Below are 27,275 nucleotides of genomic sequence, written 5' to 3'. Positions count from 1 at the left end.
TTTGCTACCATGTTCATTTTATTGATTTGTGTTGTTTTTATCAATAATCCGAGACAGGCTTCTTGTAAAACATCTTGGCTTACTGTTCGTTCATCAATGCATTTTACAATAGATGCTCATCTATCTTAAACTATAAATTACAAGGATTACTGCATGACCACTGCAAGGTTAACCATGATGGACTCAAGTATGAATAGCACAAATACCTTACAGTCTCTGGCAATACATTGAATACAAGCAAACATACATATTTTTTTATTAATGTTACTGAAATGTTCCAATATTTTATAGTTTTTGAAAGGAGTTCCATATCAAAATGAGCTAACCGCAATATCCAAAGCACGGCAGAGGGACAGAAAAAGTATAGGAAACACTGTTTGGATTAGATAGTCAATCTGTAGGCTAAAGACAAGCTGTTGAAATGCTGCTGATTGTCTACAGATAGTTTGTTGAACATCTGTAGATTGACTATTATATAAAGTGTTACCAAAATATAAGTATAAAAACATGAACGATAGATTGTGAACAAAGAAGATAGGAGATTCAACACAAAGAGTGATTCACATCAAGAGAGTACGGAAAGGTACAATACTGCAGCTATTGACAGCGAGTTTCGAGATAAATTATGCAGGAGTTAACCTTAATCCAAATAACATCCTTAATTCTATAGCAGACACTCAGAGGCAAGAAGGCTATAGTAGGCTATTAGCAACAGTTTCTGTTGTAGTGGCCATTATCTATTTTGTCACATTAGCACGCTTTTTTCAGTGTGATGTACTGTACTCTTTACCATTATGGTCCCACTGTGTATTAAAGGGTGTTAAAACCATACTTAGATGGCCATTATATTGCCATGTACAGTTCATTTACAGGTGTGAAGATTGTTACACTGTAGAAAAGTACTTAAATATCTCTACCCGGCAGATTTGTGCTTGTTTGCAAAGCTAATGCATGTCAACATGTCAATATCATATCTGTAATACATAACGATGTGTAGGCTGTTCACATTTTAATATACTATCTTCCTTTGTTGCTACCACGTAAATACATGATTTTAGAATCACATATAAGGTGGGTCTCAGGAATACTGACAAAAGCGAAGAGAACATAAACCAGAAATTGATTCAGCTGTAAATAATTCAGTAGTCTGTGTTCTTAGTGCTGAAGCATTTTTACTCACTGCCAGGAAATATACTGCAAATCAGACCAGGAATAAAATAGTCTCAGTCTATAATTACATTTTTACAGTTTAAGTCCGACTGAATCAGTTTCTTTTTTTTTTTTTTTTAGCATTTAGGGCTAGCCTCAGCAGTAGACTATGTGATCAAATATCACTATGAAAATATCATAAAGTTATCATAAAGAAAGCATACAGAATCACATACACCAGCTGTTTCACCTATAACTGAAAAATGTAGCGAACTTTTAACCTCAGAACAGCCTCAATTTGTCTCTACAAGGTGTCAAAAGAGTTCCACTGGGATGCTGGCCCATTTTTGTCACGGGAAACTGTTGAGCGTGAAAAACTCAGCAGTGTTGCAGTTCTTGACACACTCAAACCGATGCGCCTGGCACCTACTACCATACCCCGTTCAAAGGCACTTAAATCTTTTATCTTGCCCATTCACTTTCTGAATGGCACACATGTCTCAATTGTCTCAAGGCTTAAAAATCCTTCTTTAACCTGTCTCCTCCCCTTCATTTACACTGATTGAAGTGCGTTTAACAAGTGACAACAATAAGGGATCATAGCTTTAACCTGGGCAGTCTACGTCATGGAAAGAGCAGGTGTTTTTAAAAGTCATGTTAAGTGATTTTAGTTTTGAACTGACTTTTGTTTTGGCAGCTGTTGTATCCTTCTGACTTCAGTATGTCCACAGACATACAGATACATATCATTAGAAATATCGAACCATAGAAGTTATATGTAATCTACAGATGGAGGATCTTAATTTGAGCCAGTTGGCTACAACAAGAACATAATCATGCAGCAATAGGAAAGGGAAATGATTGTGTGGTTTATAATTAATGATAATTTTTGTAGGAGTTGATACATTTTTCTTTAGGGCAAATTAAGTTAGAAATTTCAAATTGGAACTTACAAACTTTGGGAAACCTTTTTCAAAACTCAAATACTGTACAAGTTTGCATTTCCTACTGTGCAGGAAAATTCACAGCAACAATTAAGATCCTACATCTGTAAGAATGAAATCGACATAAGCAGTAATTATATAATATTTTCTTTTTTAGTTTGTGCTAGCTAGTATCATTTGGCAAAATGATTCACAAAACTTTCGTCACCATTTTGGGGCTTGTCACAGTGGTTCGTGACATAGCATCGTGTCCAAGGTCATTCAAACCTATAACTGCGTCTGAAATGGTACCCTAATCCCTGCATAGTGCACCACTTGGTCACATGTAGTGCACTATATAGGGAATAGGGTGCCATGTGGGATGCAATCTATGGCAGGATTTACAGGCTGGATATTTCATCAGCATTGATTTTTTGCAAGGTTACCGGGAGAATGTATACCCTATAATAAACTCAAATTATAGCCTATGAAATACGAAGGGTGATTTTCAACTTAATGGCTATCATTGATTGATGCCCTCAAAGTTTAATTGAGCGCTGCGATCAACTATTTTAGGAATCTTATCTTGACTTAATGCCATAGTTAAGTCTCTCTAATCTGCCATAGATTTATCTAGACTGATGACACAATGTTTCTCTCCAACTGCACAGTTTCATACAGCCTGCGTGCCAAATTGCTCCCTATTCACTATAGTGCACTACATTCTTATAAAAAAGGGTTCCAAAAGGGTTCTTTGGCTGTCCCAAAAAGGTAGAACCCTTTTGGGTTCCATATGTAGAACCCTCTATGGAAAGGGTTCGACGTGGTACCGGAAATTGTTATTTAAAGGGTTCTACTTTGGGGACAGCCAAAGAACCCTTTGTAGGTTTTAGATATCACCTTTTTTTCTAAGAGTGTACTTTGGACTAGAGCAGAATGGACCTACTGTGTGTTCAAAAGTAGTGCACTATATAGAGAATATTATTTAAGCATAGTTTAATCTGCCATAGATTTTATTTGACAGATAACACAATGTTTTTCTCCAATTACACAGTAACACAGATAGTGAGTCCTATTCAAATCTCACTTGGTTCAGCTATATAAATGCGCAGTGATTCTCAAGAGGTTTCGGTTTCACAAGCCGCCATACTCTTCCAGTTTAAAGTTGTTTTGCTGTCCACAGTGAGGGTTCTGCAGTTGTTGTTCAATTTTCACATTCATCAGAGTAGTAATGCATTCACAAAGAGTCTAGATCAAGATTGGACTATGCAGCTCCAGCGTCTTCCGTCTTCTCCAACATCAATCAGTGGTCTATGACTATTTAGTTATTCCTCTCAGTGGTCCCTTCCACCTCTCTGCTCCAACCGATAAAACCTCCCCATGAAAGTAGGCTTGGAACCGACTGCCAAGGTGTCGTTGGATAGGAAATGCTATGGTACAGTAGTTTGAACCCTCCTGGATTCTCAGCTATAGGGCACAAGCAGGTACAGAGCTCTGTGGTAGATTTCAATGTAGAAATGTTCCATGTTGCGAATGTCATAAAATATAAAATATTGAGTGTTCTAACATTATCTCACTTTGACAACAACGGCGGTGTCGGAGCGTATTTTCAGTCAGTAAGGAACTCTCTAAGCAATGTTTTTATTTACAGTATATAGTATAAAAAATAATTTTGGCTACAGAATCACATAGCTATCAGTCCCATTTTCCCATTTTGTTTCTGTGTCTCGTGCCCTAGTGCTTTGCACTAAAGTATGCTTTCATCCATCATCCAACCTGTCAAAAATAATATGTAGTTTCTTCTTCTTCCATAGCATGTGAAATGTAATTGTTTTTCCTTTTGTTTTGAAGTAGAAGGGAAAGTGGAAAATAAAGTTTTGTTTTTCCCATTAGATCGTATTTTGACTCTATGGAAGTAGAGAAGTGTGATGCTTAGAATATGCCTCAGCAATCTTTAAAGTTCCTCATCAATGTTAGTTTACAGGTGCTTGCTTCCCAGGGAATAGAAAGAAGATCAACCAAGGTTGAACATTCATGCTTCTCCACTTTCTCAGTTTGTCAAAGCACAAGGCTTCTGTGAGGAGCATTGACATCACACACTCAGTGTACTGTACCCAAACTAAAGTCTGTCCTTTTCACTACTTCAAGATGGATGATGCAGTTTCTGGTACATGAGATACACATCGACCACTGCTTAGTATTTGGAATCTTTGCCAAGTCCGTTAGCTGTAACTGTCATTTTCACCGAACTGTGTTGGGTGTTTTCTCTTCTCCCTCCAGTGCCAAAAGTCCATATTTCAGATGTCCACATTCAGAAAGTATTCAGACCCCTTGACTTTTCCACATTTTGTTACAGCCTTTTTCTAAAATGTATAAAAATATTTTTTTGGTCCTCATCAATCTACACACAATACCCCATAATGACAAAGCAAAAACAGTTTTTTTTAATATTTTTGCAAATGTATTACAATTTTAAAACAGAAAAACGTTATTTACATAAGTATTCAGACCCTTTCCATTGATCATCATTGAGATGTTTTTACAACTTTATTGGAGTCCACTTGTGGTAAATTCAGTTGATTTGACATGATTTGGAAAGGCACACACCTGTCTGTATAAGGTCACACAGTTGACAGTGCATGTCAGAGAAAAATCCAAGCCATGAGGTCAAAGGAATTGTCCGTAGAGCTCCAAGACAGGATTGTGTTGAGGCAAAGATCTGGGGAAAGGTATAATTTTTTGCAGCAGCAGCATTGGAGGTCCCCAAGAACAGAGTGGCCTCCATCATTCTTAAATGGAAGATGTTTGGAACAATCAAGGCTATTCTTAAAGCTGGCTGGCCGCCCGGCCAAACTGAACACTTGGGGGAGAAGGGCCTTGGTCAGGGAGGTGAACAAGAACCCGATGGTCACTCTGACAGAGCTCCAGAGTTCCTCTGTGGAGATGGGAGAACCTTCCAGAAGGACAACCATCTCTGCAATACTCCACCAATCAGGCCTTTATGGTAGTGGCCAGACGGAAGCCACTCCTCAGTAATAGACACATGACAGCCAGCTTGGAGTTTCCAAAAGACGCCTAAAGACTCTCAGACCATGAGAAACCACAAAATTGAACTCTTTGGCCTGAATACCAAGCGTCACGTCTCGGGTAAACCTGGCAACATCCCTAGGGTGAAATACGGTGGTGGCAACATCATGCTGTCGGGATGTTTTTCAGCAGCAGGGACAGGGAGACTAGTCAGAATCAAGGGAAAGATGAATGGAGCAAAGTATAGAGAGATCCTTGATGAAAACCTGCTCAAGAGGGCTCAGAACCTCAGACTGAGGTCAAGGTTCACCTTCCATCAGGACAACGACGCTAACCACACAGCCAAGACAACGCAGGACTGGCTTTGGGACAAGTCTCTGAATGTCCTTGAGTGGCCCAGCCAGAGTCCGGACTTAAACCCAATCAAACATCTCCGGAAAAACCTGAAAATACATGTGCAGTGACGCTCCCCATCCAACCTGACAGAGCTTGAGAGGATCTGCAGAGAAAAGGGGAAAAACTCCCCAAATACAGATGTGCCAAGCTTATAGCGCCATACCCAAGAAGACTTGAGGCTGTAATTGAATACATTTTAGAAGAAGGCAGTAACATAACAAATGCAGAAAAGGGGTCTGAATAGTTACCGAATGCACTGTTTCTACTCATTTGGTGGTTTCCCTTACCCTGTTGCCTATATTTTAAAAACATCCCCAGTCCCATATTTGTGCAGCTTGTCATCAGTCACAAACAAAGATGACTAATTGATGAAACCATGTGGCATTCTTTGGTCCACTGTCCTTGACAACATCCTGTGTATTCTCTCTGCAGCCAGACATCGATTTGTTACAAACCAGAAATGCGCTACTCAAAAAGCCCTGGCACCGTCACAGATTGTCTCTGGATAGCGGAAAACGATTTATGGTGAAACATTGAATCTGTCTCCTTCTGAGCAACAATAAAGAACATTCCTAAATCTCACTGGGATGAATATCAAAAACCTATGGTGTGGTTTGGACCCCTCTTTACTGACAACTCTGTGAGTCTCACTAAATCATTGTTTATCCTGTCAGAACTCTGTTGTGGATATCTGGGTGACCTCAGACTGCAAGTCTTGCTGGGCCCTCCTGGATTGAGAACCAGAACCACAAGGGATCTGGTCCATGCCTAGTCATACAGGCTTCCTTTCCTTCCCAGCTACAGTCGGAGCGCAGACTGACACAGGTTCCCTGTTGGCATTCCGACCCCTGTTGAGAGAGTTGCGTTCTACGCGGGTCCGGCAGGGCAGGCAGAAGTCTCGGAAGCACCTCTTGAAGTTCTCGTCCAGGAAAGCGTAGAGAACGGGATTGAGACTACTGTTCATGTAGCCCAGCGCAATGCAGAGGTGCCAACTGGCTTTCACGTAGGGGTTCCTGTTAATAAGAAGCAATGATAAATTATGTATAATTCATTTTATTTTATGCCCTTTTTCCAAGTAATTTGACCTAATAAAATAAGTAAGATTAATACAAAAGCAATACAAGCACACAGTAAAATTAACAAGAAAATAAAAATACACAAAACATAAATTCTTACCTAGAGTTGATCTCCACCAGGGTCTTGATGATGATGAAGATGTGGATGGGTGTCCAGCAGATGATGAAGGCCGCAACGATCACGAGGACCATGCGGGTGATGCGGCGCATGTTGCGATCCTTCTCCTTAGAGCCAGAGAGCAGGCGGACACTGCGCAGACGCAGTATCATCAGACCATAGCAGATGGTGATGACCATGACAGGGACGATGAAGGCAAAGATGAACACGCAGATCTTAGTGACCGTGTCCCAGTACCAGTCAGGGTCAGGGAACATCAGCGTGCACATAGTCTGACCTAGGAAGAGAGGGGTGTAGGGGCGGAGAGAGGGGTGAAGGGGAGGAGAGAGGGGTGGAGAAGCGGCGAAAGGGGTGAAGAGGCGGAGAGAGGGTGAAAGGTGGAGAGAGGGGTGAAGAGGCGTAGAGAGGGGTTTTGACCAAAGATTTAACATACTGTAAATTTGCAGGAAGAGGGACTTATCCCCTTATTTAATGGGATTAGAAAACAGACAGTTCTAGAGAGGAGACTGTAGTAGGTTTATGGTAAAGAGATAATTTATATTTTGACCAAAGATTTAATATACTGTACATTTTTGCAGTAAGAGGGATTTATGCCCTTATTTAATGGGATTAAAAAACTATGAATTTAACAGACAAATTCCCCAAAACATGTTGAGTTTCAAATGATGAAAACTCCAACATGGGTGAGGCTATACAAGAAATCCTTTGGAAGAAGTGTAAAAAAACGTGCTATCTAGTTTAACGATGCTGTCTCACCACTGTCTGTTGTTTTGGTCACAGCCATGACCATGATGGGCACTCCGATGGCAGAGGACAGAACCCAGATCAGAACGTTGATGATCTTACCCTTGGCAGGCGTCCTGAACTCCAGGGCTCTCACTGGGTGACACAGACAATTACGGTTCAATTGCAACATATATTACAGTGACTGCTGGCCTTTTTTCATTTTTATGTGGTGGATTATTGGTTCTAAGCACCTTTAATTTATTTACGCGAAAGGATAGGAGTTGATCAGGATACATTTCAAATGGCACCCTATTCCCTATTAAGTGCACTACTTGTAAACAGAGCCTACCTAGGCTCTGGTTAAAAGTAGTGCACTATAAAGGGAATAGGGTGCCATGTGGAATGCTTCTTTCCCTTTACCTGGGTGGCACACAGCGATGTAGCGGTCCACAGACATCATGGTCAGGGTGAAGATGCTGGTGAACATGTTGTAGTAGTCGATGGCGATGACCACCTTACAGAGGACCTCTCCGAAGGCCCAGGTCCCCATCAGGTACTTGGCGCTCTGGAAGGGCAGTGTGCTAGTGGCTAGGGCATCCGCTAGAGCCAGGTTAAAGATGTAGATGTTGGTGGATGTCTTCATCTTGGTGTATCTGTGGACAGAGGCAGAGAAATGATTTAAGTAGATGTTGCTATAAAAGCGTCTGTTGTTTTCTTCGAAGATGAGTAAAGATAATTGATCTCTTGCTGTGTGTTGAACATGCGTGGAACAGCAAAACATGCTATTCTAATTGTTTTCAGAAACATTTCTATTTCTATCTGAATGAGTGATTAGACGTTAAAGCATTAGTGAGCTACAAGTAGCTCTGACCACATACTTCAGTGTATGGTTTTTGTAAAGCATTGTCATGAGCAGACCATGATCACTGTTTTAAGATTGACATTTTCTTGATAACATTTCCCACTATGGATCTGTATTAGATCATAACTACTTCAAATTTTTTGGGGTCTATTCCTCTAAAATAGGCCAATTTAGAATTTCCGTAACTCCCCCAAAGATAAGTTTTCTTTAGCGTTTATTAATTAGACTTTCTCATGAGCATGTTGGTTGACTCACTAGTTACAGAGATATTGGCTTAATGGGGACAACTCTCTGAAGGCACAATATACAATTGAAGTAATAAGTTTACATATGCCTTAGCCAAACTGAAAGGCCACTCAGCAAGGAGGAAGCCACTGCTCCAAAACCGGCATAAAAAAGCCAGACTACGGTTTTGCAACTGCACATGGGGACAAAGATTGTACTTTTTGGAGAAATGTCCTCTGGTCTGATGAAACAAAAATAGAAATGTTTGGCCATAATGACCATCATTATGTTTGGAGGAAAATGGGTAAAGATTGCAAGCTGAAGAACACCATCCCAACCATGAAGCACGGGGGTGGCAGCATCATGTTGTGGGGGTGCTTTGCTGCAGGAGGGTCTGGTGCTCTTCACAAAATAGATGGCTTCATGAGGCAGGAAAATTATGTGGATATATTGAAGCGACATCTCAAGACACCAGTCAGGAAGTTAAAGCTTGGTCCCAAATGGGTCTTCCAAATGGACAATGACCCCAAGCATACTTCCAATGTTGTGGCAAAATTGCTTAAGGACAACAAAGTCAAGGTGTTGGAGTGGCCATCACAAAGCCCTGACCTCAATCCCATAGAAAATGTGTGGGCAGAACTAAACAAGTGTGTGCGAGCAAGGAGGCCTACAAACCTGATTCAGATACACCAGCTCTGTCAGGAGGAATGGGCCAAAATTCACCCAACTTATTGTGGGAAGCTTGTGGAAGGCTACCTGAAACGTTTGACCCAAGTGAAACAATTTAAAGGCAATGCTACCAAATACTAATTGAGTGTATGTAAACTTCTGACCAACTGGGTATATGATGAAATAAATAAAAGCTTAAATAAATCACTCTCTCTACTATTATTCTGACATTTCACATTCTTAAAATAAAGTGGTGATCCTAACTGACCTAAAACAGGGATTTTTTACTAGGATTAAATGTCAGGAATTGTGAAAAACTGAGTTTAAATGTATTTGGCTAAGATGTATGTAAATTTCCGACTTCAACTGTATATTCTATCTTAACTGACTTTGTCTTCAAAACAGTATTCTGTTAGTCATAGCCCATGGGTCTGTATGTAAAAGGCTGTAGAGGTACAGACTACACTAGTGCTGTCATTTGTTTGCCTAAAAGAGTACATTGCTTGTCGATTACATTTTTGCACTCCGCTGAACGGCTTTGTGGATAAATTAAGTCCATTTAGTCAATGGTCCAGATGTGTGTGTTCACCATAAAAGCTACTGCCTTTCAAAAGCCAAAATGACAACACAATTAAACCAAACAACACTCATAATGAAGTAAACAACATTTACTGGAATAAGGAAGTGACTGTAAGCTCCAAACCTATTTGTTCCCTGTCGCCCATTAATAAATACATTGTAGCCTGTTGATTTTCCTCTCCTTGGTCGATAACATGTATTAACAGTCCGTGCACTTACAGCTCGTATTGCATAAACACTACCAGCTAATTCCCTCTTGGGACTGGGGCTATAATTGAAGTCAGCAAAGAGACCTAGAGCCAGAATTGTGATGACCATCCCATGTTTAGGCATCCCATTTGCGTATGAGGCTAATGGTGGGTTAGGGGTGAGAAGGGGCAGGGCTGTCGAGTGCCTGCTGCTGAGAGCTGCTGGTCATTTGCTGTTTTCTCTTCTGCTCCTTCGGCTCCCACAGAAATGTTAAACCCGACTGACTCTGCACCTGACCTGCTATTCATTTCGGTCAAAATTCGTCTCATCAAGACAAACAGACACGCATGCCAATGCACACATAGACACACACATCTAATTACCAGACAACTGGATGCTCTAGTCCTCGATCTCGATCAGGGGAGGGTTGCAATTTAATCACAATTGGTTTTGGAGTTGGAATTTGATAAATGTCCTCCTTTCTGTAATGAATTATCCCTGTAGTTAAGGAACTAATCAATATGTAGTATGGTAAGACACAGAGCTCTGAGCTCTCAGCTGGGGTGGATTTATCGTTCGTTGTGCTTCTCTTGCACACAAAAGTCTCATCGCTGTTATTATTCTGCCTAATATCATGGAGAGATGAACTGAGACGATCAAAATGGCCTATTGCATACATATCATCTCAGTTTCCCGAGACATAATAACACATTTCTATTAATCAGGTGGAGGGCGATCTATTGTATATGCATGACGGATGGCTGAAAGACCTGTCAATCATGGGAGATATCGGAATTCTTATTAGCCAATGCACGTCACGTGATGGGGTCCTTCTCACAGGCATCTCAGCTCCAAAGTAGGCTACAAGTGAAGACAGACACACCGGGGATGCAACTGCACGTGTCCTTCTTACTGAATTCTGAGGTGCATATTGAAGATCTTAGAACTGTCTACATTTACTTTTCGCCAGCCAACAAGATGAGTATGCCTGACGAACAGCAAAAACACTTGCTTACAGGTATGTCAATCTACTATGCCTCATAGTACATTAAGTTTACCTAACCTATTGGTCAACTTGTCCTTCTGTGCGAGAAAAACATATTCCATACGTACACTGGGACAGTTGTGGGATGTGATAGATGCCAAATTAATATAACCACTCGCATCAAAAAAACTTTTAAAAGCAATGAGGCTAATGCAACAGAGAGGCTATTTCTTCACATACTTGTAGACATTATAAGAGCAGCAATACGCAAACGGCAGTAGGCTATAAGTGTGAGTCAGAGCCAGAGTAAAACTATTGCCTGGAGTTTCTGGTGCTCGGATGTGTTGTGAGGCAGAATATAGCAGGATACAGACACTTTTATTGTTCTTGATGGGAGGTTTCTTTCTCCGTCTGTTAGAACCTTTTGATTCAGCATAACTTCATCTATGAATCCGTCTGTTAGAACCCTTTGATTCAGCATAACTTCATCTATGAATCCGTCTGTTAGAACCCTTTGATTCAGCATAACTTCATCTATGAATCCCTGTTAGAACCCTTTGATTCAGCATAACTTCATCTATGAATCCGTCTGTTAGAACACTTTGATTCAGTATAACTTCATCTATGAATCCGTCTGTTAGAACCCGTTGATTCAGCTTAACTTCATCTATGAATCCGTCTGTTAGAACCCTTTGATTCAGCTTAACTTCATCTATGAATCCGTCTGTGCTTCCTAGCTCCACTGTCAGCACTGTCTCATATTTATAAAACAATAGTGAATCAGAGGCAGTTGTTATACCCCTTGGATGGGTTTGCTCTCTGCATATGTAGAATCATCATCGCCAGCACTAAGCTGGCGTGATCGGGACTACACCTACACTACACCCTCCACACACACGCACATGCACACACCTCTCCTTCACCACCAAGTCCCTTCTGGTGTTAACTGTCCAAACCATGGCCTACTTCCATCTGCCTTGAGCCAATGTTACAGGAGCCAGGGCTTACACATGATGCACACACACAGAGACACACACTCTTGCACACACGCACACTGAGACGGAGATGCGACGAGAGACGCATCGAGTGGGTGGCCTCTGGGCTCTGTGGGTGGATGTTGATGAAGTGGCTAGAGAAGGAGAGAAGACGTGGGTGGGTGGTGGGGGAAGAGCCATGATGTCATATGCACAGTGTCACACACACAGGAGCTGAAACACACCAGTACTGGCAGGATGGTAAAAGGATACGGTGTTCTGTACAGCACTGTACGGTACAGTCGGTTCAGGGAACTGGCTTGGATATTTTTACGGGGGGTGCAGCTGCCAACCCGAAGCATTTTCTCAGCAGGTTTCAGCATCAAGGCAGGATTCATCACAACGTGCTATGTTGATGACAGCTGTGCATGCATTAATCACAGAAAAGGAGGGAGAAGATGAGCTTTGATATTTGCCCACAGTGCCCACTCTGTTAATGCTATCCTTTTAACTGGTTCTGGACCTGTAGTAGTTAGCTAATGTCACAAGTTTATAGGGGTGGTTTTGTATGTCCATCCTCCCTGTTGGAAGCTTAAACAGTGGGATATTTGTTCCAACGTCGTATTAAATCGTGCTGTTCACAACGAGAAACATGAACTCAGATAGTATCATAGACCCCATGACTAATTTGGGATTGTAGCTGTGTAGCTGTTATTGCTGTGTCCCTAGAGCAGCGGTTCACAGCCATTTCCATTCCGTGGACCACCAAATCACCGTCAAAATATCTTGAGGACCACCATTCGCAGAGTCATGACATTTTTTTTTACATAAAATATCTTGCCGGGCAAATTTAGAGTACATTTTATCAGTAAATGATTTAAGGTCTATTATTATTATTATTATTATTATTATTATTATAAACAATTTGCATTGTGAAAATATTTTTTAAATAATATCATTAATAACCCCCAAAAATTAGAGGGTAACCAACATATGGAGGAGGCAGATCCTTAGAATCACTGCTGCAGGCTACAGAGGTCCGTGTGTGTGTGTGCGTGTGTGCGCGTGCGTGCATGTGTGTGTGCGTGCGCGTGTGTGCGTGTTAGATTCACTGCTGCAGGGAACAGAGGGTCATTTTAAAAATGTCAGTCAGTGGCCTTGGTTCCAGGAGAAACGGGATGGAGATGGAGCGCTTCCTTCTCTTGACGCTGGTGAATATTGATTACTGTCTTATTGATCACAGCTTCATCGGACCACAGGCATCATTTGTGTGTTAGGCACGTACACCCAGAGTCATTGATCACAGTCTGTCACCACTAGCTAATCACTCGTCCCAATATTGACCATGTTCGCTGGGCTCCAGTCCAGTGTGCAACTTTCCGACAGTTTAAAAGGCAGCACAACATGAAAATATATCTTGCTGCTGTAACGGAAGTGGTATAGTGAACCATTCTTGCTTGATAACTAACCTTGCCTCAGATGAGTTGAGGAAGAGTTGCGTTTGCTTCATGACTTATTACTGAGGGTTTAGCTCAGAAGGCTGGCAGAGTCGTGTGGTTCATTGGAGACGCAGACTCAAACCCTAGTTAGGCACACTGCTTGTAGACATCCTCTGTGAGTACACACTCTGTTGTGAGGGTGTTTCAATCAACCAGTTTATTACGAATTGGAGACATCAGCATTTAGACCACGGGATTGGTGGGCCAAAATATGATCTGAGTGGTAGCCAAACAAATATACATTATGTATTTAGAAATATAGAAGGTAAACAATAGCTTTTTAGTAAGCAATCATACAAGCACACTTCAAACATTCAAATTGTAGCCATATAACACCTAACGTATTCTGGTTACCAGTAAAGAACTATTTAGAAAATGTAACAGTTGTGGCACAGAAACTGCAACCAACTTTCTACGTTCATGAGGCTAATAGCTTGAATATGTTTCAAATAACTTGAATATAGGAAAGGTGTAACAATTTGTATTTGCAGCAGGAAGTCTGATCTGTCATCATTTCTACCCCATTGTTTTCTCCATACTCTGCGGCAGTGCCCTCTACCCTTCATCGCTTCCCACCGCCTCCCTGACCAAACACACACTACTCATCCCAGAGCTCTCGCTGTGTTCTTCAAGCTGTCGGGACAGAAGTAGAACACAGGCACACTACGGAGTAAGAGAGGAGACATGCAGCAAGACACGGGAGCTGGTGTTGACTCACACCCATCCTAAAAAACACCCCAATAAAGCTTCCACTCCACTGGGTACAATATTTCAGGCTGGAATTGATCATCTTTGTGTGTTTGAGTAAACACTTCTCCAAAGAAAGGATTTCCACCTAATCAGAGTTATACGATGTCAGTTTATGGTGTATACCAGAGTTTGAAGGTAATCTTACTCAAGCTTATGGGATGATTCTCCCCAGTTTTGGAGAGAGCTTTCCCCCTGAGACAGCTCTACTAATGCCCTACGTATGGATAAACCAAGCACACCACCTACTGTAGTACCCCAGCTACACGACTCAAGCAAGACATTTTATCAACTGCACCCCCACACATTCGTAACATTAGCCATTACAGTTTTAACAATTTCTAACAAGCGTTTAGCTATACTAAAGATACTTTTTCTAAACTCTTAACACAGCAACACACCTACATCACACAACTAGACAAATAGTTCATTTCTGCTCAAAACCACATTTTGTTCATTGAATACCAACTCTACATTTCAAAATGCAAAAAAACTTTCTCTACATACATTCTATCAAAACACGCCAAACCCGACTCACTATCTAATCATTCTGTCAAAACACTAGCACATGTTTTCTATCCAAGAGGAACATGTAGTCAATTATAGCACAACGGCTTTCATAATACTAACAGTTGATTGCATTACAAAAACTGCATTACTTTTCATGTTTCAGTTGTACCTGCATACAATAGACAAAATGAAATCCATAGTTTTTCTTAATTCAGTTTCTTTTTACTGTAAACCACTCCACATTTTTGGTTGAGTGTCGAATGTGTGCATTTTTGGCAAAATACTATCTAAAAGAATGAGTCATCTTTACTTCATAGAATGTACAGTAGAAAAAAATAGTAAGTGACAGAATTGCTGCCAGTGATCAACAAAAAATCCAACATAGGTTCCAAATGTGTAAAAATAAAACACAATTACAGTAAAAAAAAAGCACAGAAGGGAAAAAATGCAAAAATGCACAGTCCTGTTCTAATCTATAGGATCTTCAGCATTTGGCCACATGTTCTCCTCCACATCACATCTTATGTCGTCTCTCGCTTTGCACCTTGGATAGAAATGCTTGGCATGCCTTATCCACCCCTGGCAGTCTTCAGCTGAGATGTGTCAGCAGCCGGCATCCATTGCATCCAGGGGGGACATTTGGTCATGTGGCCGATGATCATACACTTTCCACCTCCAGGCAGAAAAAAATTCCTCAATGGGGTTGAGGAAAGGCGAGTAGGGGGGGAGAAAAAGGGAAACCATTCTTGGATGGGCTGCAAACCAGTTTGTGATTGCATGTGAATGGTGGAATGCTACATTGTCCCATTCACAAATGTTCTCATGCCCCCCCCACCTTTTCCCTTTCTGCTTCTGGCACCAGCTGTTGGTGGAGGTCATCTAGAAACAAAATCTCGTTGTAGGTTTCAATCTGACATTTCTGCAGGAACAAACCAGCACTCCAGATTGCAGCACACATTGTGATATTTGCTCCTCTCTGACCCGGCATATCAACGGTGACCCTTTTCCCGATGACGTTTCTTCCCCTCAGACATGTTTTTGCCAGGTTAGGGCTAGACGTCCCGCTAACTTCCGGTGAAACTGGAGGGCGCGCAATTCAAATAAACAATCATAAAAATGATGGATATTAAACATTTAGGTACATACAAGTGTCTTATATCGGTTGAAAGCTTAAGTTCTTGTTAATTTAACTGCACTGTCCAATGTACAGTAGCCATTACAGCGAAAGCATGCCATGAGATTGTTTGAGGATGGCGCCCCACATCAAAATATTTTTCCACCGGCACAGTTTTTATAAATTCAGAAATAGCAATTAAATATTCACTTACTTTTTGAAAATTTTCCTCTGATTTGTCATCCAAATGATCCCAGCTATAACATGTAGTGTCATTTTGTTAGTTAAAATCCTTCTTTATATCCCAAGAAGTCTGTTTAGTTGGCGCCATCGATTTGAGTAACGCACTTGTTCAACATGCACAGAAAGGAATCCGAAAATCTACCACTAAATTTTGTTTCAACAAGTCAAAATACGTTTCAATTTACTCCTCAGATACCGTAATATTTAATCAAACTATAATATTTCTTATGGAAAGAAGTATGTTCAATAGGAAACCGATTTTAGCAGGTGCATTGTCTTCATCGCTCGCGCACACATTTCCAAGACTGTGTCCCTATACTAAAACTGATATTTCTTATTCGTTTTGGAAGTTACAATCCTGAAACCTTGAACATAGACTGCTGACACCCTGTGTAAGCCATGGGAATTGCATCCTGGGAGCTATAATTCAGTATGCTCCTATACTTTCCATTGTAAGAGCATCGGCTGTCAAAAAACATTCAGGTTGGTTTTTCTTTGGATTTTCTCCTACCATATCTGTTGTGTTATAATGTTCTACATTATTTTAACATTTCTACAAACTTCAAAGTGTTTTCATTCCAATGATACTGTAACTGCTTTCTTCCATAGGTGAAGGAGAGGACCAAAGTGCAGCGTGGCTAGTGTTAAACATGTTTAATTAAGAACAAGTGAAACACAACAAACATACAAAATAACAAATGTGCAAAACCGATACAGACCTATCTGGTGCAGAACACAAACACAGAGACAGGTAACAAACACCCACAAAATCCCAACACAAAACAAGCCTCCTATATATATGAGTCTCAATCAGAGACAACGACTACCATCTGTCTCTGATTGAGAACCCACACTAGGCTGACATAGAAACAGACAAACTAGACACACAACATAGAATTCCCACCCAGCTCACGTCCTGACCAACTAAACACATACAAAACAACAGAAAACAGGTCAGGAACGTGACAGATACCAATTATATGCATATCCTGGCTTCAGGGCTTGAGCAACAAGCAGTTTACTTTGGGCACGTCATTCAGGCGGAAATTGAGAAAAAAGGGGCCTAATTAATTAAACCCTGCCTCGTCAACATACATTATTTAATGTGGGTTTTGATTAGCCTTCAACTCCTTGACTCTCTGAAAGAAATCAAACACAGTATGTGTAAATGCTTTTCAGTATGTCCTACTGTATGTACTGTAACCCATGTTTACATGTAGAGTAGCATAGTGTAAAACTCACTATAGAACAAGACATATTGGATAGACATCATACCTGGACATATTGGTGCCGGAGTTCCTTGACCCACTCACTGTTCCTTTCAAAAGGAACTGTGTACAACTGTTTAATTCGAACTCTGTGTTTGGTCAGAGTCCGAGCAATGGTAGTCAGGCTGATGCTTTCCACATTGTTCAATACCAGGTTGTCCTTCACAATTCTGGTCTGAATTTCTCTCAGTTTTACTGCATTGTCAGCAATGACCAATCCTACAATGGCATGGTCTTGGTCTTCACTGAGGAGCTTTCCTCTTCCTCCAGAGGGAGGAAGACGTTGTGTCCTTTAGAGGAACAAAAAACAACATATGTATTTTCATTGGGTCTGGTGGCCTACAGTTACTGTGGGACATAGCAACAGTAATGATAGAAGAAGCCCTTGTGAAATGCATTACTAACCTGTTGGTTTGTTGAAAATTCAGGATAATGAAAGCCACGGTTAACCGTCTGAGATTAGACTGGACTCTTTCACCAGCATCTCTCAGTGATAGACCATGGTTTATCATATGGTCCGTGGTGGTGGCTCTTATTTCATCAGTGACAACAGCTCTTACTCTCCTTTGAACATCACCACACATTCTTACTCCTCTCCCCCTACCTCTCCTTTTCCCTTGTCTTGGTCCAACTACTCCTCTGCCTGGTCCAACTACTCCTCTGCCTGGTCCAACTACTCCTCTGCTTGGTCCAACTACTCCTCTCCCTGGTCCAACTACTCCTCTCCCTGGTCCAACTACTCCTCTGCCTGGTCCAGCTACTCCTCTGCCTGGTCCAGCTACTCCTCTGCCTGGTCCAGCTACTCCTCTGCCTGGTCCAACTACTCCTCTGCCTGGTCCAACTACTCCTCTGCCTGGTCCAACTACTCTTCTGCCTGGTCCAACTACTGCCCTGCCTGGTCCAACTACTCCTCTGCCTGGTCCAATTACTCTTCCTGTCCCATTACTCCTCTGCCTGGTCCAACTACTCCTCTCCCTGGTCCAACTACTCCTCTGCCTGGTCCAACTACTCTTCTGCCTGGTCCAACTACTGCCCTGCCTGGTCCAACTACTCCTCTGCCTGGTCCAATTACTCTTCCTGTCCCATTACTCCTCTGCCTGGTCCAACTACTCCTCTCCCTAGTCCAGCTACTCCTCTGCCTGGTCCAACTACTCCTCTCCCTGGTCCAAATACTCCTGTAATAATGACAATTACAACAATACTGATTGAACACTTTTATTTTAACTTAATATAATACATCAATAAAATTAATTTAGTCTCAAATAAATAATGAAACATGTTCAATTTGGTTTAAATAATGCAAAAACTAAGTGTTGGAGAAGAACGTAAAAGTGCAATATTTGTCATGTAAAAAAGCTAACGTTTAAGGTCCTTGCTCTGAACATGCGAACATATGAAAGCTGGTGGTTCCTTTTAACACGAGTCTTCAATATCCCCAGGTAAGAAGTTTTAGGTTGTAGTTATTATATGACTATTTCTCTCTATACCATTTGTATTTCATATACCTTTGACTATTGGATGTTCTAATAGGTACTTTAGTATTGCCAGCCTAATCTCGGGAGTTGATAGACTTTAAGTCATTAACAGCGCAATGCTTGAAGCACAGCAAAGAGCTGCTGGCAAATGCAGGAAAGTGCTGTTTGAATGAATGCTTACAGGTGGCATCCCTAAGTCTAAATATTGCTGTTACATTGCACAACCTTCAATGTTATGTCATAATTATGTACAATTCTGGCAAATTAATTACGGTCTTTGTTAGGAAGAAATGGTCTTCACACAGTTCGCAACGAGCCAGGCAGCCCAAACTGCTGCATATACCCTGACTCTGCTTGCACTGAACGCAAGAGATCTGACACAATTCCCTAGTTAAAAGAAATTCATGTTAGCAGGCAATATTAACTAAATATGCAGGTTTAAAAATATATACTTGTGTATTGATTTTAAGAAAGGCATTGATGTTTATGGTTAGGTACACATTGGTGCAACGACAGTGCTTTTTTTGCGAATGCGCTTGTTAAATCATCACCCGTTTGGCGAAGTAAGCTGTGATTCGATGATAAATTAACAGGCACCGCATCGATTATATGCAACGCAGGACAAGCTAGATAAACTAGTAATATCCTTAACCATGTGTAGTTAACTAGTGATTATGTTAAGATTGATTGTTTTACGATAAGTTTAATGCTAGCTAGCAACTTACCTTGGCTCCTTGCTGCACTCACGTAACAGGTAGTCAGCCTGCCACGCAGTCTCCTCGTGGAGTACAATGTAATCGGCCATAATCGGTGTCCAAAAATGCTGATTACCGATTGTTATGAAAACTTGAAATCGGCCCAAATTAATCGGCCTTTCCGATTAATCGGTCGACCTCTACTTTATACTATATTTAAGGTTTTGAACATTAGGTCTTCATTTCTGGCATGCTGTGTGCCAGCATTTGTAAATAACAAAATAAAGATCCATAACTTAGGTATTGGGTAAGCTTGTATGTAAAGAAAATGTAAGCATTTTAGAAATGTGTTAATTGACTGCATATTCCCCTTTAAAAAATGTATAACAAAATAAATAAAATTGACAGCATATTCTGTGAAAACACGATGAATTGTGTTCATGGTATGGTCCACAACAGACGGCTAATTGTGTTTAGCGTTTTGAAAATGTGACTACAGATTGGACAAAAGGATGTTGGTGATTGTAAAAAACTGTAAGATGTAAGTCATAGCATAGTACATTGGGTACAATCATCTCTACACTCATACTGCTTCTCTCTCTCTCTGTGTGTGTGTGTGTGTGTGTGTGTGTGTGTGTGTGTGTGTGTGTGTGTGTGTGTGTGTGTGTGTGTGTGTGTGTGTGTGTGTGTGTGTGTGTGTGTGTGTGTGTGTGTGTGTGTGTGTGTGTGTGTGTGTGTGTGTGTGTGTGTGTGTGTGTGTGTGTGACTTGGATGGCTAACTGTCAAGCAGAGGAGTGCTGCTGACCTGGGCTTTGTTACAATGGATGATCCACAGCAGTGGTGGTGTCAGCTCCAGCTCTCAGCTCACCCCTCAGTCCCCTTAGTCAGTGATCACAGAGGACTCTTCTTCAGCTCTGTTCCAATATCCACACTAGAATACCACTCAGAATGAAGCAATGTATTGGGCATGCATTATAAGTGATGCTAACGTGGATACTAGAAAATAACCTTCACATCCACACCAGTTAGCTCTCAATCTGGAGCAGGCTACACCTGGGTTCAAATAGTATTCGTTTTCTTTCTAATACTTTGAGTGTGAGATTTAGCCTGCCTGGAAAGCCAGATGGATACAGTCAACAGCTCTCTAGAACGGAGAGAGGGGATATACTGTACACTCATAAAAAGCAGAATTACTCACTATGCTGTGCTTTTAAAACGGATGTTCAATGCCAATCACGATTCACAGTGAATGAACATTATCAACTCACTGTGGTGGCTAACACATTCGTTTTACTCCACTAGTCAATGTTTTATTTCTTGTGTTCCAGACAATTAGAACGCATCGAACCCAACTCGACGTCACCGCTTTCTCCACACTCTTCCTATCCATTTTAAATGTGTGTAGTTCAGTCCTTGATCTGTTCTTGTCTAATGATGTTATGTACTCTGTCATGCTTTAGATTTTTGTGTGGACCCCAGGAAGAGTAGCTGCTTCAGTAACAGCTGATGGGGATCCTAATAAAATACAAAATGTGTCTGTTTCTCTCTCACCCGCTTTCTCTCTCTCTCTCTCTCTCTCTCTCTCTCTCTCTCTCTCTCTCTCTTTCTCTGTCTTTCACTGTTTATCTCTCCGCCTATCTGTCTCTGTTTTTTGCTATCTTCCTCGTTCTCTCTCTCCCTTCACTCTTTCTCTCTCTTTTTTTTCACTCTGTCTCCTTACATTTTGGGGCGGTTGTCATGGTAACGGCAGCCCATGCGCAAAAAAAAGAAGAAGAAGAATGCAGAAGGCATAAGGCATTCAAGTGGTTGTGGCTAGATGGTATGCTCTGTTTTGCTTGTTTACAGCGGATCATTTCATAGGGAACTGTTGGAGGCGCTCTCACATTGTTACATTGCCAACACTTTCAGAATAAAGACGCAATGTATTGGGCATGTATTATAAACATGGCGTCCGTTCTAAAACCTGGCCGAACTCTCTTAGTATATGGCTCTGGCAGAAACCAACTAATGTCCTTTGTCATGAAAACCCCTTTCATTATCTGACAGTAGACAGCAGAAGAGGCCATTAGATGTATATTTTTCCTGACAACCAGAGAGAAAGGTTCGTACTGATGGTAGCCTACTGGCTCTTACAGTCAAGCTCCATTGAACTATACATATATTACAATTCTGAATTAAGATGCAGATTGCTCTTTATTTCCAATTCAATTCATGAATTTGAATTGAATTTGAGTTGGATACACTCAACAGGAAGCAGAATTTAAATAGAATTTGAATGAAAGGAAGTGGATTTGAATTCAAAGAAATTCATTGAAATTCAAATGGCTTACTTATTCTACACATCACCATAATTGTTTTTTTTTTAAATCACATCATATTGTGAATTGTATCATTGTTTTCGGTTTACGCCGTGGCTCTCCTGGTGTTGTTATCGTCAATTAAACATTGAAAATCCTTGCAGGATCAGGATCAATGGCCTTCTGGAAGGACTTGAAAGGGACAGCTATCATGCGGACCGGGACGGCCGCTGCTCTTCTGGGCCTAACACAACTGTCGGAATACAGAAAACCCCAGAATACATGGGCACAAGCTGGCGTATGTAGCAGCGGAAGGGGGAATTACAGCAGCCATTTAAAGATGAGCTCCCAACCAGAAAAGCTCAGCTCTCCACCCTGCAAGACACTGAGGAGTTTGATGTTCTTGTCATAAGGGCCGGGCCGCGGGCTCCGGATGTGCTGTCACACGCAACCTTAAGACTGCCCTGGTGGAGAGGAATGTTTTCTCATCGGGGACCAGCAGCCGGAGCACCAAGCTCAGCCACGGAGGAGTATACTACCTCCAAAAGGCCATTATTAAATTAGATTATGAACAATACATGATGGTGAAAGATGCTCTCCATGAACGCTCCAACCTGCTAGACATCGCCCCTCATCGCCCCACTACCCATTATGTTCCATGTTTACAAATGGTGGCAGCTGCCATACTACTGAGCTAGTAAAAAGATGTAAGACCTGGTGGCTGGAGGCCAGTGTCTGAAGAGTATCTATGTCCTCAGTAAGAACAAGGCCCTGGAACTCTTCCCCGTGCTGAAGAAAGACAAGCTGGTGGGAGCCATCGTCTACTATGATGGACAGCATAACAATGCAGATTGCCCTGACAGCAGCCAGACACACTGCTGGATTTGCTAACTACAGTACACAGAGGTGGTCCACCTGCTGAAGAAGACAAGTGCTGAGATGGGCAAGGAGAAGATCTGTGGGGCATGCTGCAGAGACGTTATCACAGGAAATGTATTTGACGTCAGAGCCAAATCATCAACTCCACGGGACTGTTCACTGACTCTCTGAGGAAAATGGATGACGGGAAGAACGCTAAAATCTGTCAGCCCAGTGCTGGGGTTCACATAGTCATCCCTGGTTATTACAGTCCTGACATGATGGGTCTCTTGGACCCGGCAACCAGCAACGGCCGTGTCATCTTCTTCCTGCCCTGGGACATGATGACCATCACGGACGACGGACACGCCCACTGACGTCACTGCCTACATCATCCCCAGAGAGGAAGACATCAACTTCATTCTGAACAAAGTCCGCAACTACTGTACCTCAGCCCTGATATAGAGAGGAGACGAGAGGAGAGGAGACGTCCTGGCAGTGAGGATTGGTATCCCTCCTCTGGTCACTGAGCCCAACTCTAAAGACACTCAGTCCATCTGCAGGATCCACAGTGGCCTGGTCACCATTGCAGGAGGGTAGGGCTGCCATCTTATCTTCTTTGGGACAGGGGGTCAGTATTGAGTAGCTTGGATAAAAAGGTGCCCAGAGTAAACTGCCTGATACTCAGTCCTAAAAGCTAGAATATGCATATAATTAGTGGATTTGGATAGAAAACACTGAAGTTTCTAAAACTGTTTGAATGATGTCTGTGAGTATAACAGAACTCATATGGAAGGCAAAAATCTGAGAAAAAAATCCAACCAGGAAGTGGGAAATCTGAGGTTTGTAGTTTTTCAACTCTTTGCCTATCGAAGATACAGTGGAAATGGGGTCATATTGCACTTCCTAAGGCTTCCACTAGATGTCAACAGTCTTTATAATTTGCGCAACGTCACTACAAAATATCTCAAAAATTACCTCTAAACTTTGCAAAAACATTTCAAACTACTTTTGTAATAAAACTTTAGGTATTTTTAAACGTTAATAATCGATCAAATTGAAGACGGGTCTATCTGTTTTCAATACAGAAGGACAGCAAACTAACGCTACTTTTATAGTCTTGCACAACTTTCAAACAGTACACATAACGTTACACTGATTCCAGATGGTCGTACTTCTTCATTGCACAAAGGAATAACCTCAACCTATTTCCAAAGACTGGTGACATCCAGTGGAAGCGGTAGAAACTGCAAACAGATTGATTAGAAATCTAGTATCCCAATGAAAACTCAGTGAACAGACAGTGACCTAAAAAAAAAAAGATCTGAATGGTTAATCCTCTGGGTTTTGCCTGCTACATAAGTTCTGTTATACTCACAGACATGATTCAAACAGTTTTAGAAACTTCAGAGTGTTTTCTATCCAAATCTACTAATAATATGCATATCTTATATTCTGGGGATGAGTAGAAGGAAGTTGAAATTGGGCACGCTATTTATCCAAAAGTGAAAATGCTGCCCCCTATCCTAGAGAAGTTAATGCAACCCCTGTGTCAGATTTCAAAAAAGCTTTACTGAAAAGCCCACCATGCAATAAATTCCTTTTTCTGTAGAAATGCGATGGAACGCAGCTAACTCTCACGTGAGGGCGTGTGATCAGCTCATGCCAGACCCCTGACTCAGACAGCTCTTATTCCCTCATCCTTCACAGTAGACGCATCAAACAACATTCTAAAGACTGTTGACATCTAGTGAAAGCCTTGGGAAGTGCCATCGGACCAAATTTACACTGTATCTTGGATAGGCAAAGAGTTGAAAAACTACAAACCTCAGATTTCCCACTTCCTGGTTGGATTTTTTCTCAGGTTTTTGCCTGCCATATGAGTTCTGTTATACTCACAGACATCATTCAAACAGTTTTAGAAACGTCAGAGTGTTTTCTATCCAAATCTACTAATTATATGCATATTCTAGCTTTTAGGACTGAGTATCAGGCAGTTTACTCTGGGCACTTTTTTATCCAAGCTACTCAATACTGCCCCCCTGTCCCAAAGAAGTTCATCTCAGTTTCCTCATCTAGTCTGCTCTTGGGTTCCCCTGTTCCACTCCGCATAGCATAAAGTTGAACATTTTCATTTTCAAAACTCATTCTCATAAAATAATTTTAAATAATTATAGTGGTCTGGAAATATTCTACAATTGTGTTGTGGGTTGTCTATAATTATCCATAATTCCCTTAATGTTCTAAATGTTAGAAAGAAAGAAAAATCCCAGAATGCTAAACACTGCAGTATGGAAGGGAACAATCTAACATTTCACAGCAAAGAAAAATAGTGCTTGACATCTTTGAGTTATAATCTAATTAATATTTGAAATGGTATGTCTATTCGTTGCTTTAATAAGTTGATAAAATATTTTTTAAATGAATGAGACTCATGTTTCACATCTCAGTTGAATTTGTTTTAATTGGTTTTAATCCAATTATACTTCCTTCAATTCAAATTCTGCTTCCTGTGGGATGTAGCCAATTCAATTGAAATTCATTGTTGGAATTGAAATAAATAAAACAAATCCGAATTGACCACAACCCTAAAGCTATCAGTGGATTCAGAGCTACTAGACTGGTCACTGTTTTATAATGTCTGACTGCAGTGGGCAATAAAGCTGTTAGTAGACATCAGAGGAAGTACGTGCATTAGACTGGACATCCAGTTTACTAGACTTGACACTCATTGTCTTATAATGCCAGACAGTTTAGTAGACTAATAGGGTTCAGTTTAGTACACTGTGAGGGTTCAGTCCCCAAAGTTTGGCCGTGATGTGGGCATAATTATTCTCCTTAAGGGTACACTCAGCATGGTAAGGTCATCGTAAACAGTAACCACATCACTGACATCAATACTATTTAAATTAAGGGAGGGTGCAGATCGGGAATAGCCAATAATAATGGCAGTAATTGCAATTTGAATCATGTTGATCTTAATGTCTGTACAGTTGTAGAATTTAAAATAAAATATGTTTTAAAGCTAGCCCATTTTGAGGACTATTTTAAGTATAATCCTTTCACTTCAAACCAAATCCAACGAAAGAAAACCGTCATATTTACCAGCTAGAGATGGAGGTAAAAGTGACTCCCTGCTTGACCTGGCCCAGCTCTCGGGCCATATGCTGTGTGTGTGTGTGTGTGTGTGTGTGCGTGCGCGCGCCCCTGCGCCCGCGTGCACTGTGCAATCAGCCTGAACTGAGGACGAATGGATGTGAAATATGAAAGCGAGTCCGAAGCATGCACGCAAGCTAGTAGGCGCGCACACACACGCAAACGCACACACACTCCACCAGACTCCATATCTTTCCTCTGGTTCTCAAGCGCGAGTAAACATTGATTCACTGTTTCACCAGCAAAAATGTATCATCGTTGAACGAAAGCAAAGTATTTGTATATTTTTTTTGTCAAACTATGTATAATACAGTGTAGCAACGTCAAGTCACCGTAAATTGACTTTCAGTGCTTACATTTGACAAATCATCGTTATGCTTAGCTAACATGGTGAGGCACACATAAAATATTGTACTATAAAAAAACGGAATTTCCATACGGAATACACGATTCCCTTATAGCCTAAAAGTTTTGGGGAGAAAAGTACTTTTTCAATCATGCATTTCCCCAAAAGGATATACATTCACACATTTTCATACGGACAATAATAGGCATACAATATCAAAAGTAAGTTGTCACCAATGATAGTAGGCTAAGTAGAGTTCCAGTAGAAAGCCCTTACCTCACCACACCGTACATCACAAGGACATTCCCGAGCAATCCCACCACGCAGATAACGGAGTAGAGCGCCGTGATGGAGATGGCTACTATAATATTGGAGGCGCTCTGAACCGGGAGCTGATGGGTGTAGTTTCCTCCGTTGGGCTCGAACCCCATCTCGTCGTCCGGGTAGGTGACATTGGATGGAATCACCGAGTACAACTCGAAATCAGCCGGTTCATCACGGGGGGCAGTGGATGGCTCCATGGTTATACTATTGTCGCTCGAGTCTGTGACTGTCTCTGTTCTCTGGTTCGTGGTTCTGAAAACTTCACCAATCACTACTGGTCGGCTAGGAGGGCACGACTTGCGCTTTTGTTTCGCCTACTGGGCGTTTTATTGGTTGGAAGGTGTGTATTTATCCTTACGCGCCAAAGGGCGAGTTGGTCGGTTGGTCTGTCTCACCAAACGGTCGATCCTGATTAACAGAATGATGACAGACTGTACCACCCAAAAAATAAGAAAGCAAAAGTGTTTTCACTATTGTTTAGATTTCACAGAAAATGATGATCCAATAACTGTTCCTTCATGTGTCCAATTGAAAGACAGGAGTCCTGTTCTCAGGAGGATCGGTCTGTGTAGTGTTGCCGGTAGCCATTAGTGGAAAAGGTGCACATAGTGATTTGTCTCGCTCTCCAAACGTCTAATGTTCCCCATCCGGCCGTGCATGTGATTTCTTATAACCAACGTTATATGTCGAGATCAAAGATGTGCATAGTTGGCTGATAATTGTTTTAGCCTATTCAGCTGAACTGAAGAAGCCAATTAATGTCTACACTTATCGTAGACTATGCGACAGAACATATGATAAACATATTGTTCACAGACAATACCATGATGATGCAAGTTTATTTG

At 41.4% G+C, this 27,275-nt stretch overlaps 1 protein-coding gene and 1 pseudogene across 1 annotated transcript; one reads left to right on the top strand and one right to left on the bottom strand.

Annotated features, from left to right (window-relative positions):
* LOC129820027 (delta-type opioid receptor-like) lies at nt 1-27,049 on the bottom strand. Its single transcript, XM_055876824.1, has 5 exons — nt 26,383-27,049; nt 7,836-8,068; nt 7,446-7,568; nt 6,672-6,966; nt 1-6,508 (listed from the first exon to the last, which is right to left on the bottom strand). The coding sequence occupies exons 1-5, from the start codon at nt 26,625-26,627 to the stop codon at nt 6,268-6,270; spliced, it is 1,137 nt and encodes a 378-aa protein (XP_055732799.1). The 5' UTR covers nt 26,628-27,049; the 3' UTR covers nt 1-6,267.
* Nucleotides 21,915-23,279, top strand: LOC129820026 (glycerol-3-phosphate dehydrogenase, mitochondrial-like; annotated as a pseudogene).
* Nucleotides 27,050-27,275: the final 226 nt, after the last annotated feature.

The sequence above is a fragment of the Salvelinus fontinalis genome, chromosome 22 (genome assembly GCF_029448725.1).
Source record: "Salvelinus fontinalis isolate EN_2023a chromosome 22, ASM2944872v1, whole genome shotgun sequence".
Classification (NCBI taxonomy): domain Eukaryota; kingdom Metazoa; phylum Chordata; class Actinopteri; order Salmoniformes; family Salmonidae; genus Salvelinus; species Salvelinus fontinalis.
Note: the sequence above shows the minus strand (reverse complement) of the source record. Positions and strands in the feature narration are given on the sequence as shown.